The sequence below is a fragment of the Lates calcarifer genome, linkage group LG7_1 (assembly GCF_001640805.2).
Source record: "Lates calcarifer isolate ASB-BC8 linkage group LG7_1, TLL_Latcal_v3, whole genome shotgun sequence".
In the NCBI taxonomy this organism is placed as follows: Eukaryota; Metazoa; Chordata; class Actinopteri; family Centropomidae; genus Lates; species Lates calcarifer.
In genome coordinates this window covers 20819218-20832524 of record NC_066839.1, presented here as the reverse complement: position 1 = coordinate 20832524, position 13307 = coordinate 20819218, and the positions used below count along the sequence as shown (strand labels likewise).

Sequence of the window (13307 nt, the reverse complement as noted above, 5' to 3'; positions counted from 1 at the left end):
ACAAAATGAGGCATAAAACCAGAATAAATAAATAAAACTTTATTTTCAGTAAAGAAGTATGTACAATATTCACAATATTGCATTCCATGCTCGTTATAAGCGAGTTAAACTAAATGCCATTTAGGCCCACAGATAAAACTTTGAATTTGTATCAAGAGACAAATGTAATGTCCTCTATGTGAATTTTACCAGCCTTTAACCTTATCAAGCACCCCCCACCCCCCACCCTCCAAAATACTTCCATTAAAATAACATCCAAAATATCACATACAGAATTACATTAAGTCCCATAGGTCAAGGCATACAGCTAGGTGATGCTTCATGTTGTCTTTCGAGAGCGCCCAGCAAATAAAAATGTCACTTGATTTAGAAAACTTTGACTTAGAATGATCCTAGTCCAAAGGCAGTTTTTCCTGCTTTGAGAAAAACATAAGTTTAAGACTAGATGTAAAATGAACTTGAGGGCTGGATGAGAACATTTTTATAATGTGTGCTAACTGTAAAGGCAGAGAGAGGAAAGCATGAACAGATACTGAGCTGAGGACAGAGATGTCTGCTTCTGTGACGACCAGACGTCAGCAAATATCCTGAGCCCGTACTGAAGTAGTGATTGCTGTGTGGATTACCAAAAACCAAAAGTGCATCAAAAACAATAACACTGGTGTTGATTGTTCAGTAAGTGGATGTTTCATCCTTCATATTCATATTGTGTTGTCAAGAACAGGTCCAGTTCAGTATCTTCACAGACACTGACTTAACCTTCCTTTGAAAAACTCTGCTGTCCATATTTCTGTTTATCTGATGGTTGGAGGATGAAGGCCATCAGATCTTGATGGGGATCGATATGACCCAAGCAGAACATGTAATGACTCACATTTTTCTGCACTATGTCACATGGACAGCAGCCTACATACCTGTATCAGGGCTAAAGAATGTGCATGGAAATGCTTGAATACAAGACCAGTTTGCATGAAGCAAAGCCTGAGGGATCAGGTGTCCATCTTCTCCTGCTTCTTAAAAAGCTTCATGAGCTGGTAAAATCGGTGAGCGATCTAAGGAGAGGAAAATAGTCATTGGATGGCGATTGCAGTCCATACAGTCATAAGGTATAATGCATATCACATGACTACAACAGAAAAAGAATGGAGAATAACTCACCTGCCCAGATGGCTTGTTGAGTTTTTCTGACAAAGCGGAGAAAGTTTCACGAGAAGCACCTTTCGTCTTCAGTTCAATCAGAATTGCTCGATCTTCATCTCTACAAGAAGAAGAGAAGCAATGAGCAGTAATCCTTTTCATCACCACTGGTTCATATGTAACCACAGACGATCTGACAGTGGCTCCTGTACAAACGTACAAAACAAACCGCTGTGGCCCAGAGTAACCAGCAACGTTTCTGAAAAACTCACAACACACGCACACACATACACAGAGCAAATGTCCTTCCTCATACACCTCAGTGCAGCACAGAATGTCCAAACTTTACAGTGTTTACAGTGCGTGCTCTTACATTAACTGCAACAACTTTGATTTAAACCAGGTCCAGTGGATTTTCTCCTCTTGTAGTGAACCTGACATGGTGGAACTTTCAGCAGAAAAGCCTTTAAATTAGTGTGATTGAAAATCTGCAATGATAATTCTGCAGTACAGCTCTTGCTGTTGACTGCTACGATGACAACAGATAGTATGGTCAGTACTTCACAACTGTAAACTCCACAGGCAGAGAACAATTTTTAGACACAACCACAGTGTTTGTGCTGTAGCTCAGTTTTGTAAAACTCTGTGGCTGGTTGTTCAGAAAAACAACTCCACTCAAAGGTTTTACTCCAAAAGCTGAACGTTCCTGTAAAAGTCTGCTGTGAGAGGTGAAAGGCTTCATGTTGGTTTTCTGAGCATACAGGGAAACAGGAAGCTAGAGCTGCATTAGTTAGTTAATGGAAGATATTAATCTGCAACTGGTTTAACAGTGAATTAATGGCTTAAACAAAAATGCCAAACATTTGAAGGTTTAAGTTTTCAAACGTGAGTGATGGCCAATTTACAAGTCAAATGATCAATTATTTGAGAAAAAAGCAGGCAGATTAATCAATAACAAAAGTCATAGCTCTACAGAAAGCCTCTCTGCAGTTACACTACCAAAACACTAGGTGGTGGTGGGGTTTCTGAGCCACTGTGTTGAGTTTCTGAAATTACTGTGAGTGTAAGACCACTGAACTGACTGAGGCAGAGGGAGGGGGAGCTTTCTGTGCTGAAGCCGACCAATCACAGGTGTAGTGGTCTGTGTTGCCCCCACATGGCTACATGTTTAGGGGTAGTGGATGTCAGGTTATGGTGTCGATTCAGTCGATTCAAAGGATCAAGAGTAAATGTACTTGTTATGCAGAATGTTCTACAACATTCAAATGAATGTAGGAGAATTGTGGACATATGAAGTAAAATGGAGATACTCTGGATTAAGTGCCTCCAAATTGTGCTTAAATACAGTGCCTCTATAAACATTACTGTACTTTAGTTGGTCTCTGTTCATGTTTTAATGCAGAAACATGGTGTGAAATTGTGACATTTGACTGACTTATCGATCCTTTATCTGACTGAGGTTTGTTAGAAGTTACTCTCTATGGCTCCGACCACAGCTCTGACACGTCAGTGTGATGTATGCTGATAAATCCACGGAGCTGTCTGTGGTGCTGAAACGCCTTTTTTCCCCTCAGTCCCAGCCTTCTGTCAGTTTAGCTTTGGATCTCTATAACAATAAACTATAAATAATCAATTAGATACTATACATGTAGAATAAAGTCACATTCATGACCAAAGTGACAGCAGGAGCAACATGTAGTCATGGAAGAGCAAGAGGATCAGAGGGACACGCCACTGCCTGCAGTGTTCCTGTAATATTCCTTTGATATTTTAATGATTATTCAGGAGCATCTGCTGCTGAACATACACCACACACCAGGCAGCTTCTACAGCAAAATATTTTAGGGGACACAGGTCTACAGGTATAGTTTTTACCATAGATGTTGACTGGTGACTGCACCATGCTCAGCTGCTACAGCTGTATGATTTGAGGTAAGGTTTATACAATCAAAACTGCAGTGTTATGAAAAACGAGCATTATTAAAAAGCTTAATGTTCACATCCAATACAAGAACAGGCCCATACAAAATATGTATTTAGCCTAATAGCAGTTCTATTAAATCAAAATTATAACTGCAATTATGATATCAAGAATTAGGCTAGGTGGTGTGGGGGCAGAGGGGTGCTCCCACAGGGCCATCCCACCGTGTTAAAAAATAACAAATCACCTACTGGGGAGAAGTACAACACAGAATCAGCTACTGACCTTGTCCATGCTATCACCACCTCGCCTTTCTTCTTTACAACATTTTTGGCTGACAGACTGTTGGGGGACAGAGACGCCGGGAAGGATTTGGACTCATTATCATCTTTCCTGGATTTAGACTCCATCTCTTCTGTACTCTCCTCCTCCTCCTTTCTGGACCGCTTCGCTTTTAATTTGTCGTGGTGCTTCTTCCGTTTCCTGCTTTTGTCACAGTTTCTCTGGTGTGTCTCTGGTGTGTTGATTACGTCCTCTGCAATGCTAAGACTTCTGTCTGACTCTGATACCTCCATTCCATCTGTCTCCGAGTCTGAAACATGTGACAGCGAGGCACAGCTCCTTCGATTTGTTTCAAAGGTGTCAGTAGGGTGGCGTGGACTGTGATCTGCCACTGCAGTTTTAGAGTGACTGATCGTTTTCTGTGACTCAGACAAAAGAGCCCTTGAGGGACTTTTAAGAGTTTGCATGTTTTCTCCTCCACGACGTGTGTGACTTGTGCTCTCAGCAGTGACACCTCCTCCGGTTGTTGTCTGACTCATCTGCACAAAGAAATGATCAGAGCTTTGAATACCATTGTGCAAATGGTTCTCTGAAGGACTAGTTGCTGGAGGATTTCTCAGAGACTCAGACAGTTTCTGTGACTCCTCAGAAAAACTACATTTTGAGGTACTCTGTTGAGTTGATGTATCTTCTTTTTTGTTGGATGGATGATTGGTTAGTGTTGAGCTCTTATCTGGAGTGAGACAGATCTCTGTACCTGTCCCAGGGCTTTCAGCCAAGTTAGACAGACTGCTCTCTGATGGTGCAGCACATGAGGGAGTGCTTCCCTTCTTGGACTTGTTTGACAAATCAGCTCGACTTTGGGCTGCTGTGTCTTCTTCTCTATGTTGCTGATTTTCTTCTGTTAGTGTTTGACTCAAGCTCTCATCAGCAGTGAGTGTGATATCTGCACGCGCGGCTGTCTGACGGATCTTCACAATGAAATGGTCGTTGGACTTTTCCATCACTAGCGCTTGCATGGGCACGTCGGGCTTGAACAAGAAAGAGGTGGCGAGTGCCACCGAGGCCGCGCTGCTGCTGGAGCCACAGCTAGAGTTGTCGGTGTCGAGGGCAAGGTGAATGTCCTGCTCTGTGGCATCCTCCCCGTCCAGCAGAGCGTCCTCGCTTATGTGAGCGCTGATGACGCTGTCCGGAGTTGACATGATGTGTGTACTTGACGGCTGTAGGAAGCTGAGATGGCTGTCAGACTTAAGGGGTGATGGAATGGTGAGGGAGACTGCCAGATCTTCAGTCAGAATGGAATAAGACCTTTGTGAAGTCAAGCTGGACTGCATCGCCGCTCTATTCTCTGATGGCACCTCTAACAAGCAACTTTCATCAAATAAAGCTGGGTTCAGTGGGATCTGATCTTTTGATTGTGGAGACGATATCTTGCGCGGTGAAATGCTGGACCATGTAGCAATAAGCTTGGAGGGTGTATTAAATTTGGTTGGGGAAAGTAGTTTAGATGGAGAGTCAAATTTAGATGGAGTGGTGATGCTGATGACTCTCTCTCCGTCTTTCCTGGGAGTACTGACAGACCACGCTGTGCTGTCTGCCTGTGATGCCACTGGTTTCTAATAAGTCTGAACCCTGTAGGAGACATTTAAAGATTTCTCCCATTTGAGAGTCTCGGACCAGATTGAATGTTAAGCTGGAGGCCTGCTGTTCTGTGAGAAGCTCAAAGTCAGTTTTGTCAAGCAAAGAGCCACTTTGAGAGACAACCAAGGAAGTCATGTTATTTTTCTCTGAAGCTGTAGCAACCTTTTTAGGAGAAACAAAGTCAATCACAGTTTGTGGATTCAGGCTGTCTGTTGGATGTGGGTCAGTATTCCTGTCTTTTTCTACATGTGTGATTCTGATATCTTTGCCTCTACTTCCAAGCCCTGTTTTGTAAGGCACCCCAGAACAAGGCTTGATTCGATTCAGACTGGTTGGAGGAGACTGGGCTTCCTTCTGCTGAAACTGCTTCTTTAAAGGAGGCTGTCTGGGTACTTTCTCATTCCCACTGGGCCTCTTATCCTCAGCCTGAGCTCTTGCTGGTTTGCAAAGACTCTTCAGTGTCGTGTGAATGTCCTTGAACAAGTAATCAACTTGGACATCCACAAAGTCCCATAACTTCTGCTTCAGATCGACTGCTTGCTGTTCAAATATGCGTTTCACAATACCATTATTTGATACTTTACTAAAGACAGATGCAATCAGTTTCTTCAGCTTGGATTTCAGCTCCCCTGCCTGATTGCATATTTGACCAAAATGGGCACCATCCACAAACTTTAAAAAAGATTCCTGGAAATTGTCCATCATGCCATAGAAGCTCTTCTTGGGAAAGGTTTTATGAAGCTTCATGTACTTTTTTCGGATCTCAATGCGAACCAGCTTGAATGTCTCCATTATTTCCTCTATGCTGGAAAAAGAAGCTTTGGTTGCTGCAGGACAAACGGTTTTAAAACGACTCTTTGGACTCGGTGTCGATTCACCTGGTGTTTCAGTAGTTTCTTTTGAAGCAGCGCACTTTTCTTCAGATTTCCTCTTTAGCACAGACTTGGGACTTGGTTTATTTCTGACTGGTCGTGCTAACTCTGCTCTCTTATTTTCAGGAACAGGGGAATCTGCAGTTGCTTCATCACTTTCACTTAAAATTTCCCCTTCCTCCAGTTCAGTGTCAGAGAGACTTGAGCACAGGTCAGATACTTTGTCCACTATATTTTGCATGTCATGCTTTGCAGGAGAACCTGGATATTTGTTCTCTTTGTTTACATCCAACCTCTTGACATCAACAGCTGTACTGGAGAAATCTGCACAGGAAAATGAGAGAAAAGAAGCTTATATTAGCATCTCACAATTCTGGTAGATGTATCTTACTATTACAAGATCTCTATCTTTTAAATTGTCTGTGTCTATGTTTTTATGAGCTCCATAACTCATAAGTTAGAAAGAGAAGGAAAGGAAGGAAAAACAATTAATAGTCGCTGCCATTTGTGATGCCAGAGAAAGACAGAGCTATGCTGACAGTACCTGCAAGTGTAATTTAAAATGAAAGTGGATCTATGTGTGATATATCATTTAATTTCTACAGTGTGGCCCCAGATTGTAAAAAATGGCAAAATTGAGTGTGTCCACTATTCATGGCTGAAGTGAAACAAATAGGACTAAACAATGCTGACCTACTGGCTCTGTCATAGCCTTTCTTTTTAAGTTTACATTTCTCTGTCTGTTTCATCTCAGGCTGTTTACCTACCATTACCCTGTCTCTGCTCTGTCACATTAGTATGCAAAATAATTTCCTGTATAAATAAAAATGCATAAGATTATAAGCTGTGATCACAAGATAACAGGCCTTGAAAATTTGCATAAAGGCAAAATTTAAAGTGACTTTATTATCAGGTTAACATTACCTTTTTGAAGGCTCTTGACATGACCAGGCTTGCCATGAACATGGAGGTGACTTTTCTTGGTTATCCGCATTGGGCTCCTCAGAGGGCTTATGGCATCAGGGATTCTCTTCAGATTGCTCAGTGTGCGCATCATGGAGTCTTCATCATGAAGTAATGGCACGGAACTGGAAGGCTCAACATTATTCTCATGACTCTCCAGGAATCCAGGACTGAAGCTCTTTTTTGGTGTGAAAGTGAGGTCCCTGTACTTTTCTGGCAGTACTGTCTCCTCTGTTGTACTGCTGACTTTGGATACTCCAATGCAGCCAGTGGAAGAGCTTGGCTCAGTTATGTTGCTACTGCTGTCGGTGGCCTCTTCATTTGTCTGTGTTAAGACGTAAATAGCCTCAGGTAAACTCAGCCCCTCTTGTGGAAGTGATTCCAGGCTTATTGTACTGGATACAGCATCTGTATCTTTAGGACCATCTTGCATTTGACAAGCATCTTTCTTATGATCGGGACTGAGTGATGCAGGAGGATGCAGTCCTTGCTCACAGTCCTGTGGTAAAATAGTGTTACAACTTTGTTGACTTTTTGGATTGTCAGGAACATCTTCAGCTACAGGATTTTCCTCTGAGGGTGAGGTTGTTGCACCTTCTTCAGATGAACCCACAGGGATGATTTTCTGTACTGTAGTTTTTGAAAGTTCTAGTCTTGAATCAAGCACAGTTGGGTTGGAAATAGCAGCAGTTTGCTCAGAATTATTCCCAGGGATTATATTTTGTAAGGAGTTGCTTGTGTATTGTTCTTGTTTGAAAATGCTTCCAGATGCGTCACTGACACTGTCTGTCACCTCCAGTGGTTCAGATTTATCTACCTGGTTGTCTGAGGCCAGATTGCTTGACATGTCCCCTTGTGGTGTTTTCAAAGAAATACTCCCAGGTGATTTTGATGTAGGATGCACACTCATCAGATTCTCTGCAGTATCCAAGGGTTGGCTATGTGCTGAGGTAGTTTGGACTGAACTGTCCTCAAGCAGTTTGCTGCCTGTCGTCTTACTAAAGCTCTTGTCCTTTTCCTGGACATCAACATCATCATCACACCTCTTGTGTCTCCTTTCAGAGCTTGAACTTTTGGGGATATCTGAAGATTGCTCTGCAGAATCTTCAAACCCTGCTACTAATTCACTGTTGTCTACTTCATCAATAACACACATGTCTTCAACACAAAACTGCAAATTCTCATCAGCTGGTCCGTTTTCAACTACGTTGTCCACTGGAGTGAGGTCATCCTGGCTATCATTGATTTGCAACATTGGCTTCTTGATAGGTGAAAGGGTTAAATTCAATGTTTCCATGAAACAGAGTTTCCTGTTTGGACTATTTTCCTCCACAGAGCTTTTCTCAGTGATATGTGGTTCTTTAGATGATCTTTTTAAGGCTTCATGTGTCTTTTCCTGTCTTTCCTTATTGAGGACATCCACTTTACCTTGGTCTGATTCTTTTGATCTTGGTTTTTTGCTGACCTCTGACAGAGTGCTCTTTTTGTGCTTTTTGCTGATTTCATCCTCACAATGTCTTTCCTCCCTCCTTTCCTGATCCTTTGAAAGTCGCTCTCCTTCCCTGTCTTTGGAGGAATCTGCATAACGTTCAGCATGTTGATGTGAAGAGGACCTTTTCCTGTCCTTTGAGTCTAAACTTCTGCTATGTGCGTAACTAGTCTTGATTCTTTTATGATCTCGGCTGTAGCCCTCTTTAGAACCGCGTGCTGTATTTTGTTCAGAGTCTGATGTGGCCAATTTAGCTTGGTCTTGTCTCCTTTCTCGACTTCTCCCTCTTGTCTTATTAGAGGAAGCAGCACTGTGTAAAATCTCTGCTGGGGGGCTTTTAATCCTGTCTGATCTGTGGTGCCCCTCATCATTTAGGTAGTTCCTGATTCTACAAGACCTGGAGTCATACTTTCGTCCTGAGTCTTTGTCTACTTTATGCGACCTGTTTTTCTCAGGCGCATGGCAATCCTTGTTGGGATATGAACCAATTCTAGGTCGCCTATCTGTTGATTCAGATAGTTTATGACTTTGATATTTTTCCTCTCTGCGCTTAGACTTGTGTTTGTCTGAATCATTGTGCTGGGTTGATGAACTGCTGCTGAACTTGCTGACAGAGTGCTCAGTCTGTTTGTCAGGTATTTCACAATCTCCTCTTGAAGAACTTTTTGAATGACTATGAGAAGATGTTTTAGAAGGTCTTGTCTCAATGCAGGAACTAGTGAGGTGATTGGCTGAACTATTGCTTTGTGTCTTTGAGGACTGTGGAAGATCCCTTGGAGACTGGTTCTCCCTGGGGGTTGAAGTTGGTAGATGTTGAGGATGGGGTGAAGCAGTGAATGGAAGAGGAAGAGGAGGAGGAGGGCTGGAGGGTGGTGGAGGAGGTGGCCTACTGCTGGAGCTGCCTGTGGAAGCCCAACTGGAGGAATTTTGGTCCCGCAGATTATTAATGTGGGCCTGATGATGATGGCGACCTTTTTCAGACCTGAGAAAAAAAAGTTTAAACAATTGATTTATTGACCAAGAAGTTCCAAGAAGCTTTTTTGTAAGTCTTCAGATGTTGCCTACTGAATTTTGAACATGTAGATAAATCTTTCAAGGGCTACTTCATTGAAATTTTGTAGGTGGCACTATCAAATAATTTTGCCACACCCATAAAACAATTTCAACATGTGCAAAGTTTTATGGGTTTTTTCAAGCACCTTTAGCCCCTAAAAAATATGATATAATATATTATATAATAATGTTATATTTTTGCATTTAATCATGATAAACAGCAATTTCAAGAGGGTCACTGCACTGGTCGTTGCTTGGCCCCTAAAAAGATACTTGCCTAATTTACCTTTCCAACTTGATTTTTTAAAATTTGTACATGGAATTGTCAAATGAATTAAATAAATGTATTTTAGAATTACATGAACCTACAGCCCAACATGGTAATGTAAAGCAGACAATACAGTTATCATGTATCACAGTTCATAAATATATATATTTTTTTTTACGTACCGTTGATTCAGTCTATGAATCTCAGCATCTTTTCGTGTCACCTCCTGTCTAGCTGTTCGTAAAAGTGCAGAGATATTCCTTTTGAGACGGCAGTTCTCAGTGTTTAACCCTGTATTCTATGTAAGAAAAGAGAAGGACTTTTAGAACTTTTAGTGGAGATTTCAACTCATTATACATTTCAACATTAGATATGTTTTCAAATAAAAAAATTATTTTGGAGGCTTGTGACTGGTCTACATAATAGATAGCATACAGCTAAAATGGGGTATCACTTAAAAAAAAATATAGTGTTATTTTTTAACTCCTCGAAGCTTATTTTAGCTAATGTATAAAAATAATGATTGTAATGATAATGCACATCTTTTCAACATCTGGAAAAAGGGAAATGGATCAAACCTGCATCTCCATCTGCTCCAGTCTCCTGCGTAACTCTTTAATTTGGTTTTGAGCTGCTTGGAATCTGGACTTTAACTGCAAACACAAAAAGACAAGTCTGTGAGATGTCTGGTCAGCTGAGAGCAGCCTCTGCATTTTATCAGAGCAGCATTCAGCCAAGCCTGTAAGTTCTTATACTCCTTTCATACACAGGCCCTGGTCTGCTTACAAATTAACTGATCAATGAGATGAAATGTGTCAGGTGTGTTAGCACTTCTGCTCAACTATTTCCTGAGGCAAACCCTGAACATTTATAATAGGGTTAATGACTTAATCCTCTAAAAACCACAGATTTATTATAATAACCCACAATCACCTATTAACAGTACAGCTATCTATGCATTGTCCAACCTGCAAAAAAAAGGCTACAGAGCCAAACAAAAAACAAGTTTGTTTATTTCTGCACACCGACAGCAAGCACAGGTTTACTCAGGCCTCTCCTTCAACATTAGAGGCATATTATGACAAGTCAAAACAGAAAAAGGAAGCATGGAGCACATGGCAACTCACCTCAGTGTACGAAGCCTCTCTGCTCCGTTGTTCCTCTGTGACAATTTCTTCATATAGATCCATTGATTCTTTCAGCTGAGAAGCACTTGGAGGTGACTTCTCTGGAATAAACCAAAATAAGACAAGAAATAAGATTAATTGTAAATCAGCCTCTATAATGAAAAAAGGAGTGATTTCATAAAGGACTTTTACCTGAATTGCTGCTAAAACCCATATCCAGACCATCATAGATATCCACAGAATCTTCATTGACGTCAGGTACCAAGACTGTGGATATTTTACAATATAAAAGCACATTATCAGTTATGTACAAATACTACCATGTAAATCTATATGCAACTATGCATATAATAGACTTACGACCAGAGACATCATTGGTGTCAGTGTTTTCCATTGTTCCAAATATCTCAGTGGCTCAGTTTAAGGAGTACCTGATAACAGTGCAAAGGGAAAATCAACAGTTATTCCAAGTCAACAAATATCAGCCAGAACAGAGCAAACTTCATACAAGTGGCAACGACACCTGCCTGAAAACTAAACTGAAAGCAGAGGCGAGACCATATTTAATCAGAAAGCTATTTAATTAATCCATAATAAACTGTTGGTCAGGGATTCATCCTACACTGTGGAGTGGATAGAGCAGTCTTTAAAGGGCCAACCCATCAACTGTTATGTCAAACACAGTAAGTTTGATAAGGTCCCTGAGATCATCTGTTTGGGTTTGGAGACTAAAAAGTTAAACAAAGTCTGGTAACACTACATTAATCTCTATTTAGCATTTATATTAGTATATTAACATTTACTAAATATCTACAACCCCCTGTAATGCAGTTGTAAGCAGATGTAAGTGTATAATCCATTTAAAATTCATGTCTAAACAACTCTTGTGGGTATTCGCAAGTGGAGGCTGGTGTATAACAGAAAAATGCTGTTGTTAGAAAATATGTTTTCATGGGAAATGTTGTTGCTGCACATTAATGAACACTTAAAATGTCATTATATAACTCCATTATAGCATGTTAAAACCATTTATAAATTGCTTTGTGACGTGCTGCCAAAGTCTGTGAAACAAACTAGCATCTGAACACCATGGCCATATGTCAGCCAGGGAGGATCTAACACAAAGATGCTACTGGTTGCTCTATGGGAAATGTAGGATCAAGTGTTTTTACCATTTGGGCTCTGCTGCTATAAGTTTGGCCCTGTTTTTTTTACAGTATTTTTTTACATTCTACATGTAAAAATATAAAACACTGAAGTTTACATCAATGTAATAGAGTACCTTGTTTTGTCTGTTCTGTGATGGATTTGTAAAGGCAGATATTTCAGTATTTCAGTTACTTTGTTTTCATTTCCAAATCGATTTCCTCCAAAATGTACTATGATACATGCTCACTTACACAGTGACGGAGGATTTATCCATATTGTCCATTGCTACTGAAAATATACAGTTACCATTGTACTAAGGTACATACTGTGGGTGTTATTGTCTGTGGTGGACAAACTGAGGCTAATCACTGTGTTGTTAGCATGATTAACATCGTGGTCCAGCTACATCCCCTTTGTTCACCACTGTCCAAACAAAGAAGACAGCAAAGATCAGACCCTTCAGACCATAGGCAGAAAGAAATTCAGACAGAGGGAGCAGACTACAGACGTTCACTTTATGTTAGTGTATCTTTACTGAGTATTACTTCATTTTGAACTTTTGTCCGTAGTCTTAACCTGCTGTTTGACACCCTGAGCTCAGGCTCAAGCTAACATTAACATGACTATAGTCCTGTCCTAAACTCTTCGAACCCACACGACTTGAAGTTCCTCTGAAATTTACACTTGAATCAGGTGTTAATAAACAGAGTAGAGGAGGTCAGGTCAGCACAGTCTCTGTTCAACAATTATATAATGTTGGACATTTTAACACATTTCTCCATCTCGTTACAAAGATGTTCACGTGTATTTATTTTACTGAGAAACGCATCCGTGACTATTTTCTCTGAGAAGGTAGTAATCTGTATGTATTTCTTGCATTACTTGATCTTGTTGTTAATCGACAAGCTTGGGTAAGTTACCGTTAAACCACCATGAGCTACACATTCAACTGAACTGCCGCCGGTGTCATCATCTGTGACCGCGCTCAGTCGGTAAGTTAGGAATAATGTACACCAGCTAGACATGCATATATATATGTAAGCATTGTGCAATAAGCTAACAATGAATTGGTTGACTTACTTGTTTGGTTGCACTGTTACGTGTCCTCTTGTTGTTTACAACCGTAATGTCGCGCCAACACTTTATTGCACAGGAAGTAACGACATTTTCCCGCGGTCTGTCACTGCCTTGGGTGTATTCTTACAGCTCCTCAGTTTGAAAAAAATACTCTTAGAGCAGGATTTAAACCGTTAAGTAGATCAATTATACCACGACTCATGGTCTTGACCGGCGGTTCACATTCTCCCGCAACCACCGGACATCAACGAGAGCATTAAATGGCAGCGTATGGAACAGTTCGCTCCGGCGAAAGTTGTTTCTCTCGCGGAAAGAGTTGCACTCTGCC

At 40.9% G+C, this 13307-nt stretch overlaps 1 protein-coding gene across 1 annotated transcript; it reads right to left on the bottom strand.

Moving 5' to 3' along the window:
* Positions 1-24: 24 nt before the first annotated feature.
* On the bottom strand, positions 25-13304 carry casp8ap2 (caspase 8 associated protein 2). The gene is given in 11 exon segments (XM_018699652.2): positions 25-1052; positions 1159-1258; positions 3344-4935; positions 4937-6177; positions 6778-9287; positions 9809-9924; positions 10205-10279; positions 10754-10854; positions 10946-11020; positions 11114-11184; positions 12983-13304. Coding segments are annotated over 10 exon segments (5907 nt in total). The 5' UTR covers positions 11148-11184; positions 12983-13304; the 3' UTR covers positions 25-989.
* Positions 13305-13307: the final 3 nt, after the last annotated feature.